Here is a 26,983-nt window from a genome sequence, read left to right on the forward strand (position 1 = left end):
TAGAGCTGCTTTGACTCCAGGTCTTGGTAGTATGGCCTAATGTAGTAGGTGCCTTGTAGGGTCCAGTGGCACAGCCTCCCCTATCACCCAAGCTGGGTACTCAGGTGCAGCCTTTGTGTGGGCTGAGTTCACCTTCTTCTTGTAATTGAGCCTTGGTTGCCATTGGCAGATCAATAGGAGGGATTTACCTAGGCCAGTCAGCTGCAAGGACTGGCTTTGACCACTTATTGCCAAACTCCACCTTCCATAGGGGATCAGTGGTACAAGGGTGGGGTGGTGGTACACTTACCAGTGGTCTGTAACTGTCCACTGGGTGCACTGCCCCTGGGTTTTCCCAGGTGGTGCAGGCCAAGGTCAGCCGCCACCTGTGTTTTGCCCGGGGCCATCCTGCCTGAGCTATAAAACATCTGAGATGGTTGTTCCTTGTGCTGGCCTTGGAGGTTCTGAGGCAAAGCCAAGCTGTGAAACTAGGCTGGCTTGCTGCTAATGAGGGGCTTTGATGCTCACTGAGGCCAGTGACACCAGAGCCAAGACCACCCATTCATATGGAAAAGCAGTTAGGCGGGCCTATAAATTGGGGGGGACAGAGTCTCTGGGGATCTCCAAGGCTGGTCTAACAGTGTTAGCCAGGTTGATGGAGTCTTGGATATGACACCAGCTTGTCCACTCTATTGGAGAGGAGGATTTAGAAAAGGGGCATTGGCCTCTGCTCGCCTTGGTGCCAGAGACTTTGGTTCCTCTCTCTATGCCACTGGTGCCTGTTAAGCTGCTGCCCCAGTGCTGGAGCTCAGAGGGAGTGAGTCTGACTAAGGGAGTCTGTGTGTGGGTTCTTTAAAGGGAACTGCTTAGGGCTCCAGAAGTTTCTTCCACTGACTCAATCCCTACAGGTTTTTGCAGCCAGGAGTTGTAGGGACTTACCTATTGGGCACTGGAACCCTGGACTGGGGGGCCTGGTGTGGAGCTGGGACTCCTCACTCCCAAGATGCCCCTTCCAAATTTTATCCACTCCACATGGGTGAGGAACCAGTCTCTTCTGTGTCTGTGCCCCTCCTACCGGTCTGGATGCAGGTGGTTTCTTTAATTCCGTAGTTGTCAGACCTCCAGTTAATTCAGTTTCCGATGGTTCTGAGTGATGATTATTGTGTAGTTTAGTTGTAATTTTAATGTGCTGTGCAAAGAGGTGAGCCATGTTTGCTTATGCCACCATCTTGATCAGAGGTGGAGCAAAAAGTTTTTCCCACAGTGTTTTGTTTTATTTGTTTTTAAGACTTTATTATGTTTCATGTTTATAGAGAGAGGGAAGGGGGAAGAAAGACAGGGAGAGAAACATCAATGCGTGAGAGAAACATCAGTAGGTTGCCTCTTGAGTGCCCCCACCTGGGGACCTGGCCTGCAACCCCGGCATCAAACTGGTAAATTCCTGGTACACTGGCCAGCCTCAGTCCAGAGTCCCAGCAGCCAGGGCCCCAGGGGTTTCACTGTCAGCTCTTCAGTCCCTCTTTTGAACAGCGATGACTTGGTTTTTTGTTGTTGTTCCATGGAGGTGCCCCAAATCAGGCGGCGACAAGAGCAGAGCCCCAACTCTGTGCCTTGTGTGTGGAACTTTGTTGTGCTCCCAGAGCTACTGCTGTCAGACTGAACTGGAAGGCGAGGACGTGGGGGCCTGCACGGCGCACACCCACTCCTGCGGCTCCGGAGTGGGCGTCTTCCTGAGGTAAGGCCCTGGCGGGCGGCACAGAACACAACCACCTGTATTGCAAAGCCTTCTGAGACCCCGTTCTCATGTGTTTTAATTCATCTGAAGAACATGAGGAGCCTTGTCACATATCTCGGATTTGGCTCGTGCTAATTCTTTGTTGGTTCTTGCTAATCATCATTCCTGCCCCTGTGAGAATTCCCTCCTGCTTTCCTCAAGCCTCATTCTAACGTGAAACTTCCAGTCGTCTCACTGGATTTTCTACCCACATCTAGTCACAGTTACTCCTTGTGTCGTGTCTTTATGGTTTGGGATTCGTACATGTCACAGACCAGTGTATATGGCTGTGCATACTCAGCAGCCCACAACAACCGCTTACCGTGGACAGCTGTGTCCTGGGCACTGAGAGACGGCAGTCAGCGAGGCAGACCAGAGTCTCTGCCTTCCCGGCGCTCATTTTCTAGTGAGCGCGTTAGAAAGTCAACAAGACCGATCAGAATTTGGAAAGTGCTGTGTGCAGGGGAGGGGAGTAGGGAATGGCATGTGGGGGGTTGATTTCAGATAGGAAACCAGGAAGGGTTCCCTGGAAAAGTGAGTTTTGAAGAAAGGCCTAAACAAGTGGGGAGAGCATTCTCGAAAGGGGGCCGCACGCACAAAATTGCTAGGCATGTGCCTGCCCTGTTTAGGAAACAGCGAGGAGGCTGGGTCGCTGGAGAGGAGTCGTGGTGGCGCCCGGCCCTCCCCAGTTTCGTCCCCGAGGGGGTGGAGACCATGTCGGGGCGTGAAGGAAAGAAGTGACGTGAGTGTCTGGGGATCTTAGTCATCTCTGTGCCCCGGAGCCTGACGGGCCTCTCGGGGGCCCGGATTTGAATCACCCCTAGGAAAAATGTGAAGGCAGTATTTCCCCAGACCTGGCGTATTTCAGAGTTTTCTGGTCGTGTACAGGGTTGATTTGTGTCTCAGGTCAACCTGATTCACAGTGTTTGTGTACTGCTTTATAATGAACGATTTCCTCACAGTAGGGGTTAAAATACCAGCAACTATTTTACGTTTAGAAGTTACCTTTTTCACACTTCACAATTTTTTAAATGCTACTATTATGTGAGCTGTTGATTCCTAACTCACAGTGCTCCTTTTCCTCCCTGTATCAATTTACTTATTATAAGACTTCAGTCCATTTGAAACTGGCTCTAAACCTTGGTTGTAATGTATAATGTGTCGATGGTCTCTCTACAGAGTACGGGAATGTCAGGTGCTATTTTTAGCCGGCAAAACCAAAGGCTGTTTTTATTCTCCTCCGTACCTCGATGACTATGGGGAGACTGACCAGGGACTCAGGTAAGGGCCCACATCCTGGGGGGGAGGGCTGGCTCCCTGGGCCTCCGGAGCCTTCAGCACGTGGTGAACGCGGGCAGCCTGCTCACAGCCCGGGCAGCTCAGGCGTCCTGTTCTGGCAGAGGTGGCTGGTATCTGTGGGTTCTTCCAAGGAGGGCACGCTAGCTGCCTGGTTTGGCATTTCCCTCCCTGGCTCCAGAACATCATGAGGGCCACTGGCCAGATACGGGGAGAGAACAGGACACAGTGCGCCTTTCCTCCATTTCTCACTCCAGAGAACCAGAATCATTTGAACTGCCACATGGCATGCACAGCATGGGCACATTGCAGGGAGAGCCCACTGGAACTGTGTGGCTTTGTGGGGAGAGACCCCGTGTTCTGCAGGTGGTCTAAGAGGGCGAATCTCTATTGATGAGAAATGAGCTTATTACATAAGAATCTGTGGGACAAGATTTAGGACATAGAGAGCAGTACACCAGTACTTGAGGCTCAGTCACTTCTGTGATAACTTCTGTCATTGTATAAAGCAAATGCCCATTACAGTTCCCTCAAGTACTATTATAGAACCTGTTAGACCACTTCTGTCTGCCCAAAGGAGGTAACAGTCTTAACTTAGTTATAACCATCCAGCCTTGAGGAGCAGAAGTTCAAGGCCTAGAAACTGAGGCAGAATAAGTAAATGGGATGCCCCACATGCTTGGCTGCAAGGTTATGAAGGTACACGCTACCTGGTGATGGTTCTTCCTATTCTCTAAGGTGTGCGGGCTCCTAGGAGGAGCTTTGGTTAGAGAGTGAGAGGATCGCGGTCAGTGAATTGGAAGTAAAGGCCCCAGGTACAAACTCACCAAAACCTGTGCTCTGGTTAAATGCGACCCAGATGTTATTTGCATTTAGCTACTTAGCCTTTGTAGCTGAAAGACAGCACTCTGAGGAACATGCATACCCCTGTAATTTTCCTTCCATCCTCTCCCCTGCCCCCTCCCTTCTTGTTTTACATTTAATCAACAAAATAGGCAATAAATCCATCCATAGTTTTAGCCTCTTGATTCAAGAGCCCCCTGCTCAACGGCGCCCCTTATCCCCTCACCCCACTCTGAGGAAGTACAGCTCGAGTGCATTTTCCTCCTTCTCTCAGGGTGTAATTCCCCTTCAGCTCCCCCTAGCAAACCTTCAAAGCTAATGTCTTAAACAGTCACCTGCCAAACAAATTTTGCAGATCTAACACCAATAATGGGGAACTTTTCCTAAACCGGGAAAGGCTGGGATATAATAGATGAATAAACGGAATGCATCCAGAGTGACATCTGTCTTCTTTCTAGACGGGGAAATCCTTTACATTTGTGCAAAGAGCGATTTAAGAAGATTCAGAAGCTCTGGCACCAGCACAGTATCACGGAGGAAATCGGCCACGCACAGGAGGCAAACCAGACGTTGGTCGGTGTTGACTGGCAGCATCTGTAATTACTGGGCTGCCAGAAACATAAACTTGGATTTTTGTAACTTAGCAGCTTTTCGAGAAGGAGAATAGGAAGCAAGTTCTACTGGATTTGGAAATAAACTCTTTAGTTAAGCTTTTCTTCCCAGTTTTATTTTTATAGTCTCTGGCTCCATGGGCTGATGAAAATCATCTCCCGTCAGTGTATTTTTTTTCTTGAACCGTTTGCTGTATCCCTCAAACGTAACTTCTCGCCAGGAGCTTCTCTTCCTAAGCCGGACGCAGCCCCGCCGTGAGCATCTGACCACGTTAGACCATCCCAGGCGTCTGAGCCACGTCACATGGCTGATCACGGGGCACTCGGGCCTGAAGCTGACTCACCAGCAGGAGGAAATGGCCTCTGTGATGCCTGGGGTCACGTTTCCTAGTCCCCTCAGTGACTCTCAATGTGGACTGGGTCTGCGTCCCCTCTACTGACAGGACCCTACCCCTAAGAGCAGAGAGCAGCGGATTTGGAAAGCGCATTCCCTCGTCTGCATCCGCTGAGAGAGGGCTGGGGGCGCTCGTGTCGAGGAACTCCTGGGCGGAAGGGAAGACGGTTGTTTCTCCGAGTGTTGGGCAGTTTTCANTGAAGCTGACTCACCAGCAGGAGGAAATGGCCTCTGTGATGCATGGGGTCACGTTTCCTAGTCCCCTCAGTGACTCTCAACGTGGACTGGGTCTGCATCCCCTCTACTGACAGGACCCTACCCCTAAGAGCAGAGCAGCGGATTTGGAAAGCGCCTTCCCTCGTCTGCATCCGCTGAGAGAGGGCTGGGGGCGCTCGTGTCGAGGAACTCCTGGGCGGAAGGGAAGACGGTTGTTTCTCCGAGTGTTGGGCAGTTTTCAGAGCTGTGGGAAGTTGGGGTTTTTTTTTTCTTTTTTCTTTTGGCAAGACTTCTGGCTTTGAGAGAAAAAACTCATTTTAAAGGGCTTTTTGAAAACTTACAGAGTATCCTAATTTTTCAGATGATATATTCTCTTATTTCTAAGACTAAATGGAAAAGATTATGCATCTAGAATCAAACTCTAGCAAAAAATAAAAAGAAACAACACTGTGTGTTGAGGCTCCCGTGACCCCATCCCTGTTCGCACTTCTTGGAATAGATGGATTGCTCTTTACCTGCTGGCTCACTTAGTGCATTCCTGGGACAGCCTGGGTGTCCCAGGCTTTTTATTCTTTTTAATCATTGTTTTTACTAAGATTATGACTATTGGATTATAGCTACTAGATTATAACTATCACACAGCACACGGCCGCTGGGGCCTGGTGCACGTGTGCTGAGAGGTTGAGCACACGGAGAATGATGGCAGATTGAGCGGAGGAATGAATTCAGTCTCTAGGAGCCGGGCTAAAGGACAAATGAGTAATGAGAGGCTCTTGGATCGTTTTCAGCCGATGCAACTAACCCTTTCACTCCATTTTCTTTGAACTGTATCGAAAAGTTCCATTGCACTCAGCTTTGTACACTCAGCAGTGTACCCAGAAGGAAGATTAGAAACCCAGGCCTCACGCTAAAATAAATGGGGGTGCAGATGCTGCATTCACTGTTTATTCTCCAACGTAGTTTTCCGAAAGGATGACCCTCACCCAACAGGAAGAAAACCCAAACCAGACACAGTGCTCTCCCCCTTTCCCATTGGTGAGATCTGGCGGTTCGGGCTGCGGGTAGCCCAATTATTTCAGTGTCATATTCCTGTTCCTTTAGCTTTTAATTCCAGCTTCTTTTGGTTTTTCTCAATAATGTCACCAAGATTGAATTTAAAATGATGAAGACCATGTCTCTCCCTCATAAAGGGACCGTGACCATTTCATCAGGTCACCCTGTTCCAGCCGTCCGGACTGATGTCACAGAAGGCTGTTGTCAGCAGAGGGTGTCCCTGGCTTTCATTCTCTGACAGTGTCAGAGGCTGAGAGAAGATAAATTTGGAAGATGAAATAATGTTTGCACCATTAACCTAATTGTCTTCCCTCCCTAAGGAATCATCTTATGATCTTTATGATTTGTTCCGCATGTATTATGTTTATTGTGGAAAATGTTTATGTAACATGCTTTCCATATCAGGGAAAATCATATCTGTTTGATAAATTGGCTATAACTATCTGTGGAAAACTTGTAAAATTTGGGATGTATCATATGTAAAGAGTTTAAAGATATCCAAATAAATGCTTTAGGTGTTGACATTACTTTGGGCCTGTCTGCATTTTCTTTCTGTTTCACGCACTTAAATACCAGGAAGTGTTCCGCATGTCACCTTGCTACAAATAAAGTGGGACATCTGTATTAGCTTTAAATTTAAGATGCTTATATTATTAGTGTCAGGTATGGCCATTAGCCAAATGATCTTGACCTTCCCATAGAAAGCTTGATCATCATTTCAGCTGATTAAGTTTGATCTTCATTGGCCGTGACAGCTCGTGACCTTTCTGAACCATTACAGACCTCAGGCCACTGGGAAAACAGGCACTTGGACTTCCTCCCAGCTCCAAGGCCTGTCTCCAGGTTTCAGCTCTTCTTGCTCATTTTTACCTGATCCTGGTCCTTGTTCTTACACACTCGCCAGACATTTGCTGCTAATGAGAGAGATGTGGAGGAGGGAAGCTGTGTCCTGTATTTGCATGGGAGGCATTGCCTGTGAGAGCTCTGCTGTACTTTCAAAATTCTCTGGAAAAGAAAGCATCACACTGAAACAGGCAGGTGTCCACTGTGCTGCCTCTGTCATACACACTCCTTTCGGCTCCCTGCCCCCCTGCTGCTGATGTCATTGGTTCAGGATTTGCTGTGCCCTCTGACACACCCCTTGCTGCGCCCCATACTGTGGTTCTTTATTTATTGTTGACCTTACTGCAGATATTTCCATCCTCCCCCCCGTTACCTCTCCTCCCAGTCCCCACATCCCCCTTCCCTCTGGCCGTCACCACACTGTTGTCTGTGCTTATGGGGTACACATCTGTGTTCTTCCTCTTGTTTTTCAAGTGAGGTGTTTTTGAGGTTTGTTGAACCACCTCAACCAAGAAATAGAATAGTCCCAGCATCCCAAGCTCTCTCATGCCCCTTTGTGTTAACCCTTCCCCCATCCTGATTCCCGAAAATCACTAAGTTGTTTTTGTCCCTTAATGCGATGTAGCCTTTTGAGTCCAGTCTCTCACAAGAAGACATGCGCTTGACAGTCATCCATGTTTCTTTTGGTTGCCAATCACATTCCACATTCCTGTGCATACGTAGCACGTGGATTTACGTGAAACAGCAACACATGTATCATTTATCTTCGGGTGTCTGCTCACCGGGTAATGCTTATGCAGTTACCAGGGGAAGGACTTTTGGGTGATTTTTGTTGATTGTAAATAAAGCCACTGGAAACTTGCATTTTCAGGTTATTGTGTGTGCCCAGTTTTCATTCCCCTTGGATCAATAGCTGTGAGTTTTACTTCACAGTTTCAGGGTATCCAACCTTTTGGCGTCTCTGGGCCACACATTAAATACACAAACACTAACAAAAACTAATGAGCAAAAACGGGTTTTACGTAAATGTGCAGCATTGAGTTGGGCTGCATTCATAGCCACCCTGGGCCGCGGTTGGACACGCCTGCATCCTCACCCACTCTATCCCACCCTTGTACAACATCCTCTTTAACTTTACTGCTTATACTCATCCTCCATTCGTAGGACAAGATAGGATGCTATCAGCAGTTAGGATTGATGTATCCTCCTTTTGAGCGGATCTCAAGTTCACTGAGGATTGGGAAGCTACCCCCTCTCCCTGGACTAGCGTGTTATTCCCCCACATTGCTATTCCTAACACACAGTGCTGCAGGCTGGCCACACTGTCAGAAGCTGTCTGTTTAGAACAAGCCAGATGGACTCCCTTTAGAAGATCCCACTTTTGTCCGCAACAACCAAAACGTCGTCATAGTCTGGAGCCAGTCAGACACGGGCCTTCTTTCCATTGGGCTTGATCTGGGTGTTGACCTCGGCCACCTCAATATCAGAGAGCTTCTTCACTGCCTGTTTGATCTGGTGCTTCTTGGCCTTGGCCTCCACAGTGAACACAAGTGTGTTGTTGTCTTCCGTCTCCTTCATGGCTGACTTGGTAGTTCCGGGGGACCTGATGGTGGCACTGTGGTCAGGCCTGCTTCTCCTGGGGGCGCCCTTCCGAGGCCATTTGGGCTGCCTTTGGAGCCACGGTATCCTAGGCCTCCTCCAGAAGGAGGGTGACACGCAGATCTTTTTTTTGTGGCTGTGGACTGTCTGCCTTCCAAGCTTTGGCTTTGGCTTTGGGAGGGGCAGGGGCTTCCTTCTTCATTTTGGGTGCCATCTTCATGAGAAGAAAAGCTATCTTTTTATCTAGTAGCCAGTCAGAGACTCTTAATTGCCTTGGTCCCCCCACCCCATCCCACCCTGACCCAGGCTAAGCTGCAGCCTTGGCCTAGCATAACAAGTGCCCGGAACCAGAGGGGCAGGGCAGCGAGCAGAGCAAGCAGCTAATCTTATTAACCCGTATTGAGGTTACTCGGGGTTTATTTGCGGCTGGCTCAGTAAGAGGCTGTGGGTTATTGAGCTAAGTCCACAAATTCTAGGACACTCACCTTCCTAAATACTCAGAATAACTAGTTATTCCCTATTCTTCACTGTGGAGTAAGTGTTTTGAAAATAAAAGTCCTACCACGCTGGCTTGACCTCTCACACTACCCCAGGGCTAGGCTGGCAGGACTTTGAGAACTGGCTGAGTCCCTTGGGCAGAATGAACTTGTACTGGCCCAAGGAAAGACTGGAGTTAGGCACAAGGAAGAACCCGGGACCAGGGTCTAGCCACACACTGGCAGATGACCAAAAGAGATGGGCCAGCTTTCTCTGGCCACTATGGCTCCCTGAGAAGACGTGTTAAACGCAGCTCACCCTCAGTCTGCTCTGGACCAACCCTCAGTCTGCTCTGGACCATTTGCATACAAATGGAGGGTCAGCTTTCCTTGGTCCTCCCAACAGCCCCCAGATCCTGAGGTTGCTCACGTCTGCCCTGTGCCCTGGCCCCACCGAGACTCATATTTATTTGGTTAAATATGTTTTGACCAGAGCAGGGGAGAAAATGTTTTGCCGTTTTTACGTGTATCACTAAATTAAGATACCACACATTAAAATACTGGATCAGTTCAGCTCTGGCCCAGGCAAAATGGTGAGATAACTTGGATAACCTGCTGGTCACCGTTTCTGCAGGTAAGAGAGAGCAAGAGGGAGAGCGGTGACTCGGATGCCATTGCAACGCAGCTGCCTGACCGTTGACAGCGCCTCCTTTCAGAGGCAGAGTAGGTTTTGTTAACATCCGGTAGAGTTGGGGGCCCTGGGACAGGTGCTGTTGAATAGGTTAAGACAGGCATTTTCATACAAAACGCAGAGGTGGTTTGCATACAACATAATTTTTAATGTCTGTTGTACAGCTGCCAACAGTGTGGTTACGCATCTGGCCTAGAGCAGCGTGGTCGCAGCAGTTCTCAGCACTCCTGAGTGGGAAGAGGGCCCGGAACGCCTGTCAAGGTGGCTGCCCCAGCGTTTTCAATGGGGAGCATTGAAATGCTCCCCGTCGAAGTCAGATTAAGCCTGGGACCAAAGTCTGCCACTGTCCAAGCATCTCTGATGGGTCTTAACCCTGGGAGAATTAGAGCCCCAGAACAAACCCCTGACAGCACCAAAAGTCTTATTTTCTCCACACGGCAAACTCAGGATGGTACTGAAATCATTTTCTCCTTCAACTAAAAGAAAGTTTCCTTTCTCTTTTCCTGGAGGGACTGAAAACTTGTGTCGAGGTTGCTAGCTCAGGAGGATGGGCGGTCTCGGAGAGTCTTTAATGCAGAGGCGGTCCTGACGGCTGCGCGGGAGGAGGGCTCTCTGGCGGTGGGAACAGGAAGACACTCCCGGAGGACTCTGCCCTCCACTGTGGACAGTTAGTGTCGTCCACGGCAGCTGACACGGCCACCTGTGCAGGCCCCCAAGAGCTGAGGCCTGGTCTCCAAAGGGTGGACTCCTGTCTGACGGTGGCTCCTCCTCCGCAGAAGGGAGGCCATCCTACCCAGGGCCACCACAGACGGCAGAGGAAGTCGTCCAGGCCCGCGCAGGGGTGTGGCTGGGACGTGCCTGGACTGGGTGTGGCTGGGCGCCTGGACTTCTCTAGCCGTGGCTCCCTCCTGGCTAAGTGAGGGCAAGGGAATGAGACACAAAAGCAGGCCTTGAACTGCATTTTCAGTGGCAGGAAATAGTCCTCTGTCTTTAAGCTCTCGCCCCCCTTCTGTGCTGTTGCTGCTTCACAGAGTCCGTCACTCCTATAATGAGTGTCACCGTGTCCCGCCTTCCACCATCAAACAAACAAAAGGGCTGACCTGACAACCTTGGCGTTTTTTTTTTAAACGACAGTATGGCCAGTACATTTTTTCAGATCCCTGTGCTTTTGTGCCTAGCAACACTTTGGATGTAGGATGAAGCAGCGTGGAATTCATAATGGCAGACTCATCAAAGGGACATGGACCTCAGATGCAGCTGGTAGCCTCGGGTGGAAATGAACTCAGGTGCTGGGAGAGAGACAGGCTGGGGCATGGGCATCGCTGAGAGGCCACCGCGAGCACCTGGCCACAGCAGTGGGCCTGGGGGCTCAGTCACTCATATTTTGAGTCAGTCCTTCAACAAGCGTTTGCCAAATGCTTTTAGGGACTCTAAATTTTCAATCCCACCATCAAGGAGAGTCTCTCTAAGATGGCCGCTCTCCTTGGGAGATTCAGACTGGACGACGGGGAGTGTCCGTGTTTCTTGGAGTCCACTACTTCCCAGTGTTTGGGAGGGCAGGGACCCTGGGGCCGTCAGCCAGCCTCTGGGGCCTGGCCTGCATCTGCGCCCTCGGCTTCCACCTGGTTACTCTTGCCCAGTCTCTTCAAGCTCTCCAGGAAGGCCTTCCAGGTCTCCGGCACGCTCTTCTCCAGCAGCCAGCCCTCGCTCTCACACTCAGCATCGTCAGGGTTGGACACACTTTCCAGGGCTGTGTGTAGGTAGCGCAGCCCAACTGTGACGGCCACCTGGTGGGGGGAGAGGAGACTTAGAACTCTTGGAGAAGTAGCGGGGGCTGCAGCGCTCAGGAAACCATGGGAACCACTGGCCTGTTCGTAGCTGGGGTCTTTCAGATAACACGGGCTCTGGACAGCCAGGTTCGGGGGGGTCTGCCCACCTCGGCCTGGCCTGGGCAGTCAGGACACCTGCCCCTATCCAGCCTCATCGGCCCTTCTCCCTTTCTGGCCTCTGCTTCTCGGGAATCCCACTGCACCCCAGCCTTTCCGTTTCCCAGCCTGTGCCACATGCTGTTTTCTATGCCTGGAACATCGTTCCTCTCTACACTCTGTTAACTCAGCCTCAGCCCTCAGTGTGTGTCCCTGCTCCTCATTCTCCTTCCCTTCCTCTCAGGCCTCTTCTGTCCTGCGGGCGTTGGGCCTGAGCTCCTCCTTCCTGCACTCACTCCCGCTCCAAACACATTATTTGGCACATACTGGGTATTCACTGTTTACTGGAAGGAATTCAAAAGTGACCACCTTTTCTGCAAACAGTATGTTGTGTGGTTTCCTGTACTTCTGTTATCTTCAGTGGTGTGGGGGTGAATGGGTGATTTGTTCCGATTTGTTCACTTGTAGTCATGGGGACACACCCTGGGGCCAAAATGCCCGGGTTCAGGTCCCAGCTCTGGCACGGAGCCAGCCACGTGACCAGGAAACCTCTGTTCACTCCTCTGGCTTGTGAATTTTCAGATGAAGTGTTGCCTGTGTGCTGTGACACTTCAGACCATGTAGGACGCGGCACCTGGTGCAGTGAGGATGAAGAGAGGTGTCGGCTGTGACCAGTTATTAGCGTGGCAAGTATTGTTTTCAGTTGTCTAATAAAATGCTGTGCTAGCCACTTGTTTCTACACAAATTCCTTGTTTGCTGTCTTACCCTTCTCCTTTCAGGGTACAGGAGGCTGTGAAACAACCAGGCCCAACTCCGGAGCGTGCCCCCTGGGCGCCAGGATCGGCCCTGACCCATCTCCTCCACGCAGTGTCCCTACAGCAGCAGCGGCTGGTGGCAGGGCCTCAGCAAACATCTGCTGAGCGAATGCTCCAGGGATATTTTACAATTATGGTAGGTGATGGTAACAGCAACTAATAGGGTTTTGAGGTTTTGTTACTGGTATTTTCAATTAAAGGTTTAAATTTTTGTGTTTTTTTAAAATCCTCACCCAAAGATATGTTTTTTTATTGATTTTATAGAGAGAAGAAGGAGAAAGAGAAACTTTGATATGAGAGAGGAACGTCAGTTGGTTGCCTCCTGTCCATGTACCGACTGGGGATCGAACCCACAGCCTGGGTGTGTGCCCTGACCAGGTACTGACCCTGCCACCTTATGGTTCACAAGATGACACTCCAACTGACTGAGCCATTTGATCAGGGTAAAAGCTTAACATTTTAACAGTGGAAAAACTTACCCACTGAGATCCCCTCCCGCTTTCCTGAAGGAGGCCCACTAGCACTGAATGTTGCACTTGGTCATCGTTCTCCCTTGGGTTCATGAGTTAGATGTCCTCTCCTTACTGGATCGTGAAGCCCTCCAAGTCCTTCCTGGAGGGCAAGGCTCAGGGCAAAATTCCATCTTAGCCCAGCCACCTCATGCCCACCACAAAGCTCTGTCCACCAAAGGCCTCCAGTTAAAGTCAGGGGCATTCAAGCTCCCCGTTCACAGTGAGCTGGTTCTCACCTTACGCAGCATCTAGGTCCCTGGAAAGGTGGGTGAACTGAGAGGCAGCCAGTGGAACTCCAGCCTTCTAGCAGTAAGTTTCCCCCCTACTTTCACACACTCATTCCCAAGACTTTGCCTCAGCATTAAAGGGAGCCCTCGCTGCCCCCCCCGCCCCCGGGGAGTGCAGGCCTGCCAGTGCCAGTGTGATNCCCCCCCCCCCCCCCCCCCCCCGGGGAGTGCAGGCCTGCCAGTGTGATGTGCTGGGGTTTCTCAGCCGAGGGCGCAGCTACACAAGAATTTCCGTACTACTAAGAGACTTACTTGAAGAACCTCTTGGTGAATCTGCTCTGATGGAAAGGTTCCCCACCTAATGATTCTGCTTGTGTACATCTGGGATTTGGGGCTTTGATAGTCCGCTCTTAGCTCAGAGCAGGAGCTAAGCCACACTCTCTCACTACCACTCACTCACCCACCCTCTCCTTCAGCACCGGGGACAGCACCCAGAGGAGGCTAGGTTTGAGAAATCCCTTCAATAAGTGAATTCAGCTTTCACCGAGGGCTTGCTACATTCTAAGCCCTGAAGCTACACGGAGGAATTAAGCTTAACAGCTGAGATAAGATGAAGCCACAAGTAATTGGAATAACAGGTAAATGGCAACTGACATCCCCAGAGAATTGTGAATCCACGTGGCTTCTGTTTACTGGATGTCATCTCCTGTTGCCTCCCAGTGTCCCACAGCTAAGCGCTGTCGGCCCCCTGCGACAGAGAGGTTAAAAAACTTTCCAAGACTTCAGATCAAAAAGTGGAGGCACAGGATGACCCTCCAAAACATGCAAAGTGAAAGCAGCCAGACACAAAAGGTCACCTCGTGTATGAGGTCTGTCCAGAAAAAGTCCAGCTGTTTGTCACTGTAATGAGAATGGTGTGCGCGTAGGGCTCGCCCACAGCCCCAGCGATGCAGCCAAGGGGAGTGGAGTGGAGCATGCATGTGTGAGCAATGACCATTTCACTGTCCTCGTCGGTGGGGGCGGTGGACAGCACTCCCTTATGCAAGTACACTTGAGTGAGCACGTGTACTGTGTGGCCATCGCATTCAAAATGACTGAGTGCGTAGAGCGATGAATCTGCATCAGATGTTGCCTTAAGTTTGAACATTCCTCTGCGAAAACTATTTGGATGACTCAGAGCACAGCTATGGGCAACTAGTGACTGGCAGCTGCGTCACGACAATACACCCACCCGTGTATCACATCTCATGTGGAGTTTATTGGCCAAACATCAAATCACCCAGGTGACTCAGCCCCCCTACAGCCCAGATTCAGCACCCTGTGACTTCGGGCTTTCCCCAAATTAAAATCACCTTTGAAAGGAAAGAGATTTCACACCGTCAGTGAGATTCAGGAAAATATGACAGGACAGCTGATGGTGATTGCGAGAACTGTGTGAGGCCCCAAGGTGCCTACTTGAAGGGGACTGAGGCGTCATTGTCCTCTGTACAATGTTTCTTGTGTCTTGTGTCCTCTTCAATAAATGTCTCTGTTTTTCGTATCACTGGGCTGCGTACTTTCTGGACAGGCCTCCTGTGATCCTGTTTCTATGACATGCACGAGGACAAACCCCAGACTGGAGGCTGCGGGGCTGGGGGGGTGGGAGTGACTGCTCAGTGGGCACGAGGTGTCCTGTGGGGCGATGGAGGTGTTTGGGAACTAGACAGAGGTGGTGGCTGTATGACACTGTGACTGCCACTGAATTGTTCACTTCACAATGGTTAGTTTTGTATCCTGTGAATTTCACCTCAATGAATTATTCTTTAAAGATTTTGTTTGTTTAGAGAGAGGAGAAAGGAGAGAAAAAGAGAGGGAGGGAACATCAGTGTGTGAGAGAAACATCAGTTGGCTGCCTCTTGTGCACCCCCAACCCGGGACCTGGTATGTGCCCTGACCGGGAATCAAACCAGTGACCTTTCAGTTTGCGCGCTGGCGCTCAGTCTGCTGAGCCACACCAGCCAGGGCTCAGTGAGTTATTTTTTAAGTGATAGGACAGAAATAAGCAGAAAGTGGAGGAGCCGGAGTTCAAGCCTTGGCCTCCGTGACCCACAGCCAGGCTGGTTGCAGGGAGGGGCATGTGGTCCAGGCCGAACTCCACCCATTTAAATGCAAATGGAGCAAGTGGCGCCTTCTTCCCCGGCCACCCACCCCAGGCCCGGAGCCTACCTCAAAGAGCCAGACGAGGAGCGTGGCGGCGCCCATGCAGTTCATGAGGCTGCTGTAGTAGCTCAGCAGGGCGGCCCTGCAGCCTCGCACCCACAAGTTGAGCTCCTCCGTCTGGTGGTCGTAGCTGTAGTGAGCTGAATTGTTGGTGAGCTGGTACTGGATGCAGGGCCGCGGCGAGTTCGGGTTGCAGCAGCTGAAGGGCACGCCGTCCACCAGGTACCGCCCGTCCACGTTGCTCTTGATTCGACTGGAGGAGAAACAGCCAGCTTGAGGGGGGCTTCTCAGACTTTTCACCAGCCGCCTGTGCCTCCCATCCCCCGCCTACACTGTTCATTCATTCATTCCCTGTGTACCTGCTATGTGCCAGTCGCTGTTCTAGGCACTGAAGGTAGAGCCGTGACCCTAGAGAAGCAATGTCCTTGCCTTCTGGGACCTTACGTTCGAGAAAGTTGAGATAGATGATAAACCAGGAAGCCAGTAAATAGGGGATGTGGGGGGTCATCCAATCTCCTTGGCATCCAACAATTTCTTAGAGCCATGGCAGGCTGGTCAGAGCAACAGGACAGGCAGTGACCGTGGAACAGGACTCTGCCTAGTATTTGTGACCATCAGACTAGCCCCAGCCCTGTCTCCAGCTTCCTCTCCCTTTCAAGTCACAGGGCCAAGACACCCTCCGGCCAGATCAGTTCTGCTCAGTGGGTGTTTCCAGGGCCTGTGCAGGGGATGAGGCCCAAGACAGGCGTCCTCGCCCTCAGTTTGCTCACCGTCCGAGTGAACTCTGTCCGAGTGGGTGGGAGCTGCTTCCTTACCTAAAAGATGCAGCCCACGTAATGTCTGTATTTATGGTATATTTGGTTAGAGCATATTATACATCCACGTGGGTTCAGAATTCAAAAACAGGAGATGTCTTTGCCATGAAAGGTCTCCCTCCCTGTCCGAAGGGCGGGGTGTGTTCTGCCTGGCCCCAGCGAGGTTGCCCAGGGTCTTCACGTGTCAGAATCCATCAAGCTGCTCCCTTCAGATTTGCACATCTGATCATGTATATATTATCTTAAGTAAGAAAAGAGGCTTTCAAGTTGCATGTGAGCAATGCATCCCATAATAGTGGCAGACTTTTATAACACAAGAATAGAAAGCCTGTAATTGTTTAAAATAGAAATTGTTTTCAACAATGTGCCTTGAAATAATTATACCCTGAAAGAAAAAGATGTTCATGTTTAGCTTCTAAACAAAATCTCCTGATTCTTTTGTTTACCAGTTTTTTCTACGTTTTAACTTATTAACTTGCTGGGAAAACACTTTAATCTCTAAATGAAACTTCTAAGAGCAAGAGCGTATCCATAAGTCCCAGGACGGAGACACAGCGGCTCCGAGCCAGAGGCCGACCAGGGCAGACGTCCTGCCTGCTTGCTTTGTCCTGGTTGGCAGCCACGTACTGGAGCCGCGCTGTGTTTCAGGTGCTGACGACTCGTCCCACGCCTGCCCTTAAAGACGGCAGCACTGAGCTCCTTCACATTCAACCATGGCAACATGTCCTAGTCATGTCCGTAGAGCAACAACAAAAAAACAGCAACAGTCACACAGCCGTTTTATTCTCGGTGAGAGAGTGAACCTGCCCAACCGCTGTCCTGTTTCACGGGGTCAAGTCATCTCACTGAGAAGGAATTGGAATGATAGATTATTTTGTTACCTACCAGCAGAATTTTTGTCCTGAATTTGTTTCTTGAGAAATTTCTACCAAAAAATCATTTAATGATTTAATGTGTTAAACATTTGCTTTATTATAAAGCAATAAATAAATAAGCAACTTTGTTGCCTAATACAACAAAGTCTCCCCCTCGTTCTTACTCCTGGGCCTCCAGCCCCCACTGTGGCCAGCGTGTCCATCCTTCCAGAGAGGCCTCGTGCAGGGACAGGCAGACACGGGTCCTGCAGACGCTCTTGCCTATACTGTTGGTTGGTTTGCCTTTACCCAAGTGGCAGCACTACATACATGCTATTTGAAACATGGTTTTTCCCCTTAACAGTGGCTTAGAGATGTTGTGTATGTCAGTGGGGGTGTTTGCAGGTTTTCAATGGGCTGCACGGTGTCTCCATTGTGCGGGCGGTCAGCAGGGCGCTGGGCAGTGCCCCATGATGGAGGTTTGGGGTTTCCCTCCTGGTAATACAGACACGGACGTGGGTCCTCTGTGTATTGTGACTGTATCTAGAGGGTGAATTCCCAGAAGAGGCACTCCTGCATCGGAGGGCGGGCCCGTCTGGTGACCCGCCCCCCACCAGCCACACTGGAGAGAGCCTGCCCCCACAGCCAACCCCACACCGGTCTGATGACAGAAGCGAAAGCTGGTCCACAAACAGCAGTGTCTCAGGGACGTTCCCACTCCCATTTTGTCTTTGTGAGCGAAGTTGAGTGTCTCTCAGCCTGTGTAAGAGCCTTTGGTGGTGCTGGCTTCACCAGCACGTGTGCTAACATGGGAACCACAGAGGTGGTGAGCGTGGCCCCCGCGCAAGGCTGCCACACGAACTCGTGAAGCGTTTTGTATTTTTACTTGATAAAACTTGAGACAATTTAAAAAATCCAACTATGATTCCTTTCCAGTGAACTGCCCTTTGCTGCCCAGTGCGACTGAGACTTTATGGAAGCTCCGTGCAACGTGGCCTCCTTGGTTCCAGAACAGTCCTTCCTTGGGTCGTGATGACCATATCTCTACACTGAGTTCCACTCCATGGAAAGGACCCACCGCCTGTGGAACACGCGGCCCATGTGATGAGAGCAGGCTGCCTGGGCTTATTTCCGGTTTGTCTCTTTGGACACGTTCCTTAACCTCGCCAAACCTGAGGTTCCTCACCTGTAAACTGGAGTTGACAGAAGGATCGTGTGAAAGGATACGTGTAAAAAGGCTTCAAAGAGTGCCCGGTACATGTAAGGAAGCGGTGAACGTGGGGTCATGGGCCGGGGTGGGCGGGGTTCAGAGCCAGAGACTGCTTTCTGTGCCCTCAGGGAGCAGCTGTGACGTTACGTCGCGGGGCCCAGACGCTTTTGAGTGGGTGGCATGGGTTCGGCCAACTGTGAAGAAGCTGTGAGCACAGCTGACCACCAGCCGCAGTGGGGACTGCTGGACATCTGTCAGCCCACGGGAGCAGCGGCTGCAGTTTTCACTCCAGCCCCACTGACTGCACGTGAGCAGCGCCTGCCCGTCCCCGGGGCCAGGAGCCCCGGTGCAGCTGCGCAGACACTGGCCTCTCACCCCAAGACCAGCCCTGACACGACCTCCTCAAGGCCAGGCGTCCAACCTCCAATGCTGTTCACCCCTCTTCCTGACCAGCAGGCTGCCCAGTATAGTGTCCCACGTGGGCCATTCCCGGGGTCCCCCTGGCATCTCACACTCGTGATCTGCGTTTGACTCATTTCTGGGAGCTGTGTGAGGTGGGGATAACCGTACCCCCCAGGGGCTGTATAAGAATGCAGTGAATGCACTTTGACCCAGGCCCCCAAAGAATGCTGGCTCCGCCCCACTTAGGGCCATCTCCCTGGGACCTCAAAAACTTCCAGGTGGTTCCACAGAGCAGGAAGTGGCCCAAGGCAGGCAGGGCCTCACCCAGAGCCACACAGGAAGTGGAAGGACCAGCCCAGAACAGTTGGCCTCTCCTCCCTCCAGAGTTTCCTCAGTGTCTCTCAGGTCTTCCCTGCCAGTTGGCTTTTCTAAACTTCCTAAGAAAGTGTGCCTTTCCCTCCCGTGACCCCTGTCCCAGCAGCTCTTTCCTGTCCACCGTGCCCTATCCTTCAGCGTCTCCGGGTGCCCCTAAGCCGGCTACAGCCTGCAGACCTGCCTCGTGTATCTGACATGAAGGCCAGACCTGCAGTTCTGTGGGCTGAAGTCGGGAGAGTCTGACCTCCAGTCTGCAGGGTGGCCTTCTGGAAGGCCATGTCTCCCCTCAGACTGGGGCTCCCTGAGGGCAGTTCTGTGCCTCCCCCTTCTCCTGTGCCCCCTGACCACCTTCAGGACTTCCTGTCTGTGCCTACCCCAAACAAGAAACACGGACAGTGCACTGCACTTGCGGCACCAGGGGCTCGGTGTGCGTTATCCCATTTAATCTCCACCACAGCCCTGCCAGGTACTTATCTTGTCGTGTCTCAGATAAGAAAACTGAGGCTCACAGAGGTTGAGTCACCCAGGTTCCACGGGTGTCGGTAGCTAGTGTCTGTTGGGATCTAACTCGTTAACAGTGACACTGCTGCCCCGCTCCTGTCCTCGGCCGTGCGCATTTCCATGTGGCTCTCCTTCCTGACCCACTGATTCACTGACCACACTGTGTTGGCGTTTCCAGGCAAACGCTGACCTGATGATTTTCCTGAGTCGCATGTGGCTTGGCCATGGGAGACTGGGTTAGCTCACAGGCTTTGTCGTACCAAGACCCTACAAGCCCTGCTGAGCCTGAGCAGAGCGAGATTTGCAGCCTCGGAACTATGCTGCCATAAATAGCCAGCTCTCCCCCCAAGGAGCCATCTTTGCCTGGCTTTGTCTTAAGAGGCTGCGTGGGGCCTTAATCTGTGGTTGGAACCAGGGCAGCACTGAGTAAACAAGACGATGCTTCTCGCAGGAGCAAGGGCTAGTGCCAGAGCTGGGACCCCAAGAAGTCCCAAGCTGGGGGTCCAGGGAAGCCCCAGCCTCCAGCCGGGCCTGCTTCCCCCACACTGAGCTGGGCCCCATTCTGAGGGAGACACCGCCCTGCCCTCAGGGAGCTTCCAGAGCTAGGAGACCAACCAACCGAGTGCAAAGTGTGGGCTCAGTGGGCATTCTGATTCAAACAACCAACTGGAAAAGACATTTTCAGACAATCAGAGAATATTGAACAGAGTCTGGGTATTAGATGATATTGATGTTAATTTTGTTGCTGTGATTGTGATTAATATTGTGCATATGTTAAGCAAAAATAAAAAGCAAAACAAAGAAACCACCCTTATGAATGCCTCCTACAGGCCCTGGCCAGCGTGGCTCAGCTGGCTGGAGCGTCGTTCAGACATCAAGAGTTGCAGGTGGACCCTGTTCAGGGCACGGGCCTAGAGGGTGGGTTCAGGGCAGCCAGTCAAAGTTTCTCTCTCTCCCTCCCTAGCCCTCTCTCTAAAATCCATAAACATATCCTTAAGTGAGGACTGAAAAAAGAACAAAAAAGAAAGAAGAGACGCCTCCTCAAACACTTGCAGGTAAAGGGAAACGATGTCTAGGATGGGTGTTGATGAAACAAGACAGGCAAAATGTATTTGCTGAACCTCCGTGATGGGAATTCATTATAATCTCTCTGTTTTTGAGAATGCTTGAAGTTTTTTGTAATAAAGGTTGAAAATGCAAAAACCAAGAGCACTGGCCGAGAACTACAAATCCAGACCTAGCTCTGAAGACTCAGCGTTCCCAGACTCACTCCTCCTTCCAAGACAGACAGACAGACAGACAGACACACACACACACACACACACACACTCTCTCACACACTGCCCCTCACTCCCAGGCGGGTAAACACAGAAGCAAGAGGTTAGCGCACAGCCCCAGGGAGGCTGTGTCTGGTGTTGGTGGGGCTACCCACCCCCCATTATCTGAGACCCTGGCACAGAAGTACTGGAACCCAGTCCGAGCCACACCTGTCCCTCTGGAGAAGAAAGTGGAGAACCAGGCAGAGAGAGACAGGGAGAGGGAGGACAACGAGGCAGTGTTCCCACCCCCACCCCCAAGGTTCCGGTCAGTCAGAAACCAGATTCATGCGCTGTGGGACCTGCACGAAGGCAAATGTCAGCATCCCCCGTCTCATAGGAAAGGGGGTGGGAGGAGCAGCCCTGCAACCGGCTCTCCGAGCTGCGGGCGTGTGTTCCTCGGACCGGAGAGGAGTGACGTTCTGACACCTGCTGCACCGCGGAAGAACTCCGACAGTGTCACGCCTAGTGAAAGTAGCCAGCCCCGAAAGGACAGTATCATACAATTCCACTCAAGTGAGGTGCACCCACCAGGGAGGCTCGGGGACCCGAAGTGGGTGGTAGGCCCCGCAGGGCAGAGATGGCGGAGCGAAAGCTGAAGGCCGTGGAGTTTCTCTGCGAAGTGATGACCATGTTCTCAAATTGGCTGTGGAATTGGTTGCACACCCACTCTGTGAATGTGCCAGAAACCATTCAGTTGCCCACTTTAAATGGGTGAGTTGTATGTTATGTGAATTATATCTCAGTAAAGCTGCTTTAAAAAAAATCTGCCGTGAGTTCTTTGGCATGTCCCTTAGTCTCTCTGAGGCTTAGATTTCTCATCTACAAATAAAGGCAAAAACTCCTAAAACAATTACAAGCCGCCCCCACCAAGGAGAGGTTTTGTTAATCAGCTTAACAATAACCCACAACCTTCGGACCAACTCAAGGAGAGGTTTTGTACAGAACAAATGAGGACGTTTTCCCACCCAGACTGCCTGGCAGCCTAGGACGGGCAGGCTGAGGGGAAGTGCTGCCACGGGGCTACATGCCAGGGACAGGGCCACCAAAAGGCTTGTAAATTCTTGTAAAAACCTCTGAGCGTTCCTATTTGACCTCATTGTTTAGATCCGGAGGCTTTAGAACACAGTCCTTAGTCTTAAAGGTTGTCCTAAGAGAGCCCTGGCTGGTGTGGCTCAGTGGACTGAGTGCACTGGCCTGCAAACCGAAAGGTCATGGGTTCGATTCCCATTCAGGCACATGCCTGGGTTCGGGCCAGGCTCCCAGAAAGGGGCACACAGGAAGCAATAGATGGACATTGTTTCTGTCGCACATCAATGTTTCTCTTCCTCTCTTTCTCCCTCCCTTCTCCCTCTCTATAAATAAGTAAATAAATAATATATATATTTTTAAAAGATTCACCTAAGAAATCTCCACAACTCAACCAGCTCCACCACCACCCCTCCCCCACTGTGCTTGCTGAGCCCTTGAGCTCCATAGCAGGAGGGGTGAGTCCAGGGAGGCCCTGGGGAAACCGGCAGGAGCCCAGCTCCTCCTCCTGGAAGCTGGACTGCAAATGCTGGAGATTGAGCACTTCCGCTCTCTCTAGTCTAGTCCGACGAGGTGTGCATTGCCCTGGGTGGAAGGAGGCGCTCCAGGGGCAGAGCCTGCGGAAATGACCAGAGGTCATGGGTGCCGGACACTGGCCATACCCAGTACCAGTGTCACTAGAGAATCCTGATGCGTTTTTTCCCCCAGATTTCCATTCTGTGAGCAGCTCACTGCTCCTAGGATCACCTCCCAGAGTCCTCAGGGTCAAGGCTTTTGCTTGCTCCTCCAAATTTGGTAAGAGGAAAAAAAGAATTCTTTTAAAAAAAGATCTGAGTGACAGACAACACTGCCCCTTGCCCTGCCTGCCTGCGAGGTCCCAGCACTGCTCTGTCTGCCTTCGTTTCCTCAGAATTCTAGCCCAGAGGATGCTGCCGAGAAAGCCAGCAACAAATAAGGACGACTGAAATGTCTGCCTGTGTCCGCTTGTCCAGTGGAATATTATGCAACCGCTAAGCAAAACCGTTTTAGACAAATACTGTAGGGTAGCCCCCGTATATGGAATCCGAAAAGCCCCAGTTCTCAGGGCAGAGACCAGCATGGCGGCTTCCAGAGGCCGGGGGGGACGGTAGACGCTGATCAAAGCGCACAGACGTCCAGCTGTGAGGCGAACAGGGTCCGGGCTCTCACGTGCAGCACAGCGGCGTAGTTAACGAGACTGTGCTACCTTCCTAAGGGTCGCTCAGAGAGCAGGTCTTCCATGTGCACTTCAGAAAGGAAGCAGTGATTACGTGACATAACAAAGGTGCTGGCCTCAAGGTTATGGGGGTGACCCTTTTGCAATATGTAAATGCATTGAATCAACACGATGTACACCTTCACCTCACACAATGTTATTTATCAGTGATACCTCAGCGATGCTGGGAAAAGTGACGGTTTTGAAGATCATGTAAATGTTGTACTGTCAGATTACAGAGCCGGGCACTCAGGTGTATTTATGCCATGGCTGCACTATGTACGTTATTAGGTCGACGTTAACAAGACTAGGAGGACATGTGAAAATCCCTCGAGCTAGTGACATTTAGTTGTGGATGACAGTGTGACTCTAATTTCTTTTCCTGTTTTTGTTTCTCTTTACGCTGTCACCAATTTGTGTGTGTGTGGAACAGACGCTTTTTTTCTCAATCAGTGAAGTTAAGATAGTTTCACACCGTCCAGCTGGTGAGGAGCACTGAGCTTAATGTTGCCCCAAAAATGTGAATATGCTGACCACCCGGCCTGGGACAGCCTGGGGATCTTCTCTGCTCTGGGACAAGAGGGGATTTGGGGATTACAGAGAGACTTCAAAATCTCTCTACGGACTGACCCGGTGCAGAAGGCAATCAAGAAAAATGGCAGGAAGGGCACAAAGCCCCTCATCTGCTCACAAAGGCTGGTTCTGGAATCAGCATCCCCCCTCCCCTGCCCCCACCTCCAGGAATTCTGCTTGTCCCTCTGGCTTCACACCCTCCTCGGGAAACTTACACAGATGATGGCTCCTTGTGCTGCCTCTGCAGGCCTGTCTCCTAGGAAGGGCAGAGCAGTTTACAAGTGTCTCCTTGACTAGGGATTTGTAGCAGTAATCCCCACCCTCAGAGGAAAGAAAATGCTACCCTGGCCAGGTACCCAGTGCCAGCACGCCAAGGCTGAACTCAGGGCACGTGCAAGAATCAACCACTGAGTGCATAAACGAGTGGAACAACAAATAGATGCCTCTCTGTCTCTCATCAATAAATTTTTAAAAAGAAAGAAAAGAGGACCCCAGCAGTGAGTGGCCTTCAGTCTGACCACCTACCGGCTGCGGTGCAGCCTTCGCGTTCAGTGGTGGGCTGTCTGGGCTTCAGGCAGGCCCTGCTGCCAGGGCGCCCAGCACCCTGTGTGCACGTCCCTGGGCTCGCCAGCCCTCCTCACAGGAAAACCCGCCGGACGGTCCGCTGCGCCTCTCGCTCAGCCAGGGCACAGGTCGGGTTGGACAGAAAGAAGAGGCTCAGGGCAGGCGGCCCTCTCCCTGGGGAGTGACAAGAGACCCGTGATGGAGGCTCCACTGCGAGAGCAGAGCGTGAGCGCCCACACACGAGCTGAGTCTCTAGCTCAAAGGCTAGGTCCTCTTCCTCCCCACCTCCCGACATCCCACCTCAGGGTTTTATATTTACACGTGCCCAGAGTGCCTTAGGAACACTTAATTGAGTTGAACCACTATGACCTAAGAAGTAAACATTTAGCGAGCACCTGCTGTATGCCAGGCTCTAGGCAGACCTGGGAAGTGACCTCCAAGATTATTCCAGTGCCTGTATTCAAAAGATGAGCAGTCCTGGCTGGTGTGGCTCAGTGGATTGAGAGCCAGCCTGCGAATCAAAGGGTCGCCAGTTCGATTCCCAGTCAGGGCACATGCCTGGGTTGCAGGCCAGGTCCCCAGTTGGGGGCACATGACAGGCAACCACACATTGTTGTTTATCTCTCTCTCTTTTTCTCTCCCTTCCCCTCTCTTTAAAAAATAAATAAAATCTTTAAAAAAAATACGAGCAAACGAGGGCCCAGAAGGCAAGTGACTTACCCACGGCCACCAGCTAATTATTAACAACAGAGCCACACTCAGCCTAGACGTCCTGGCCGCCCGGCCCCTGCTCTTTCTGCCACAGCCAAGGACAGACGCTTCGGGAGTAGATGTTCAGGGTCCAAAGTGTGTGGAAAAGGAACTAACAAGGAACTTTAAGCTTCCGAACTGAATCCGTGTATGTTGAGTGAACGAGACAAGTTAGCCAAATAGCATCTCAGCATCTGTGCTCCACAGACGCCCAGTGTCTGCTGTGTGAAGCAGACACACGTTCTTGGCTGGGTCTTTCTCCCCGGGAATGCCCATCCTGGCAGCTTTATGACTTGGCACCTTCCTCCCACCAGAGCCAAACATCGGGTTGAACCATATGAAGCTGCCGTCTTTATAGATCAAAAATGTTCGACTATCGCCAACCCCATGTGGTCCAACCAAGCACATCCTCATGTGCACATTAGTCAGTTGTGCACAGAGACCACCCAAAGCGGAGGAGAAGACACTGGGCTCCCTGTCCCCACAGAGCTCTGACCCCGACCCGGGAGACTACTCACTCTTTGACTTCTTTGGAGGAGAAGTCCAGGTAGCGGTTGCTGATCCACTGAATCTCAAACCAGTCCCGAAAGCCGTTGTTGCCACAGCACCTGAACTCGATCTGCAGCAGGTCGATGGTCTTCTTCATGAAACACCTGCCGGGCGTGTCCGTGTCCCGGTAGTACTTCATCCCGTTCTTGAGCCCGTGGGCCAGGGTGCTCTCCAGGGAGCCTCGCAGGAGGAAGCAGCAGAGGGCCACCAGGAAGAGGACAGTGTTGAAGAGGACGCAGACGGCCAGGTATGGCTTCAGCCAGGGCTTCCACTTGGCATACTTGGCAGGGTCCAGAGCATCATAGCAGATCTTGCCGGCGAGAGAGTTGAAGACACAGGACAGTAGCCCCACCCCTATCAAGGCGTTGGGCACAAAATGACTCTCTGAGTTATTCATCACATCGCTCCTCTTCCGCAGCTCGATCTTCAGGAACAGCCCCAGGCTGAAGATGACGATGCCAGCCAGCACGGACAGCCAGTTCATGAGCCAGAGCCCTTGGGCCAACTTGACCCGTTTCTTCTGGTCGAATTTGATTTTCAGAAGCGCCATGCTTGCAGGGTGCAGTCGGGGCAATCTCCCACAGCACGGCTGCCTCTGGCGACCTTAATGAGGTCAGGGCTTGACAACTCAGGGTTGTGGGAAGGGTGCAGATAGGCTGAGTTGCAGGGAGCTGCTCTGGGGGCTGCCCATGTTGACCCCCTCACCTGGGACCCTCGTTAACTCAGTAGTCACAGTTGGTGAAGGGGCCGGTCCTCCGGGTGGTTCCTGCAGCTCCCTTCCCTGCCAAGAAGGGACAGCCTGAAGGCAGCAGATTAAAAGTGGGATCCATAAGACGTCTTGCAAATCTCTTCAGCCAGGTTTATCCCATTAGATAAAGCCTTGCCAGTTTCAAAACATTCTCAGAGGGAGCCTCGGTGAACACACTGCAGCAGACAGCGGGGGTTCGGCTTGGAGAAGCAGGAGAGAAAGACTTGTCAGAGCAAGGGGCTTGATCTGAGGTCTGGCTCAGACCGCATGTCTCCCCAGAAGCACATTTCCAGGCCAAAATTTAAAGCTCCTTCAAAATTCAAAATTCCCTGTGGTCAAAAGACATCATTCTTCCAGTTGAAAAGTGACAGATTATGAGAAAACATTTGCAATACGTAGCCAATGACCAAAAAAATATAATAAGCAAGTTTTTTTTTTAAGATTCTATTTTTTTATTTCTAGAGAAAGGGGAAAGGATGAAGAAAAAGAGGGAAACATCAGTGTGCAGTTGCCTCTTGCACAGCCCCTAGTGAGGACCTGGCCCGAAACCCAGGCATGTGCCCTGACTGGGAATCCAACCGGTGACCCTTTGGTTCACAGGCCAGCACT

General features: G+C 51.4%; 2 protein-coding genes, 1 long non-coding RNA gene and 1 other non-coding gene across 6 annotated transcripts in view; 2 read left to right on the top strand and 2 right to left on the bottom strand.

The window, feature by feature from the left end:
* Nucleotides 1-4,642, top strand: part of UBR2 (ubiquitin protein ligase E3 component n-recognin 2) — a 109,569-nt gene extending 104,927 nt beyond the window's left edge. For all 3 annotated transcript variants that reach the window (XM_037052849.1, XM_037052855.1, XM_037052839.1), the window contains exons 45-47: nucleotides 1,544-1,714; nucleotides 2,933-3,034; nucleotides 4,351-4,642. In XM_037052849.1, coding sequence (XP_036908744.1) covers nucleotides 1,544-1,714; nucleotides 2,933-3,034; nucleotides 4,351-4,492 — 415 coding nt within the window. In that variant the 3' untranslated portion in view covers nucleotides 4,493-4,642. The remainder of the gene's footprint in view (nucleotides 1-1,543; nucleotides 1,715-2,932; nucleotides 3,035-4,350) is intronic.
* Nucleotides 4,643-8,738: 4,096 nt separating this feature from the next.
* On the bottom strand, nucleotides 8,739-26,446 carry PRPH2 (peripherin 2). The gene is made up of 3 exons (XM_037052862.1): nucleotides 25,596-26,446; nucleotides 15,461-15,707; nucleotides 8,739-11,562 (listed from the first exon to the last, which is right to left on the bottom strand). Exons 1-3 carry the CDS (start codon nucleotides 26,174-26,176, stop codon nucleotides 11,350-11,352), a joined length of 1,041 nt encoding a protein of 346 aa, XP_036908757.1. The 5' UTR covers nucleotides 26,177-26,446; the 3' UTR covers nucleotides 8,739-11,349.
* On the top strand, nucleotides 17,903-18,007 carry LOC118994482 (U6 spliceosomal RNA). The gene has a single exon (XR_005068059.1). It is a non-coding gene; the product is annotated as a U6 spliceosomal RNA (small nuclear RNA).
* On the bottom strand, nucleotides 18,256-20,598 carry LOC118991565 (uncharacterized). The gene is made up of 2 exons (XR_005067445.1): nucleotides 19,620-20,598; nucleotides 18,256-18,309 (listed from the first exon to the last, which is right to left on the bottom strand). It is a non-coding gene; the product is annotated as an uncharacterized LOC118991565 (long non-coding RNA).
* Nucleotides 26,447-26,983: the final 537 nt, after the last annotated feature.

The sequence above is a fragment of the Sturnira hondurensis genome, unplaced genomic scaffold (assembly GCF_014824575.4).
Source record: "Sturnira hondurensis isolate 20B ecotype Veracruz unplaced genomic scaffold, ASM1482457v3 Scaffold0000880, whole genome shotgun sequence".
Taxonomy (NCBI): domain Eukaryota; kingdom Metazoa; phylum Chordata; class Mammalia; order Chiroptera; family Phyllostomidae; genus Sturnira; species Sturnira hondurensis.

What these genes read in the sequence shown, in the direction of transcription:
- PRPH2 (XM_037052862.1), bottom strand. Translation starts at nt 26,176, where the DNA reads ATGGCGCTTCTGAAAATCAAATTCGACCAGAAGAAACGGGTCAAGTTG. An exon ending in TCCTCCAAAGAAGTCAAAGA is followed by an intron (nt 15,708 to 25,595) that starts GTGAGTAGTCTC and finishes TTTCTCCTCCAG; the next exon opens with TCGAATCAAGAGCAACGTGG. An exon ending in TCCTCGTCTGGCTCTTTGAG is followed by an intron (nt 11,563 to 15,460) that starts GTAGGCTCCGGG and finishes TCCCCCCACCAG; the next exon opens with GTGGCCGTCACAGTTGGGCT.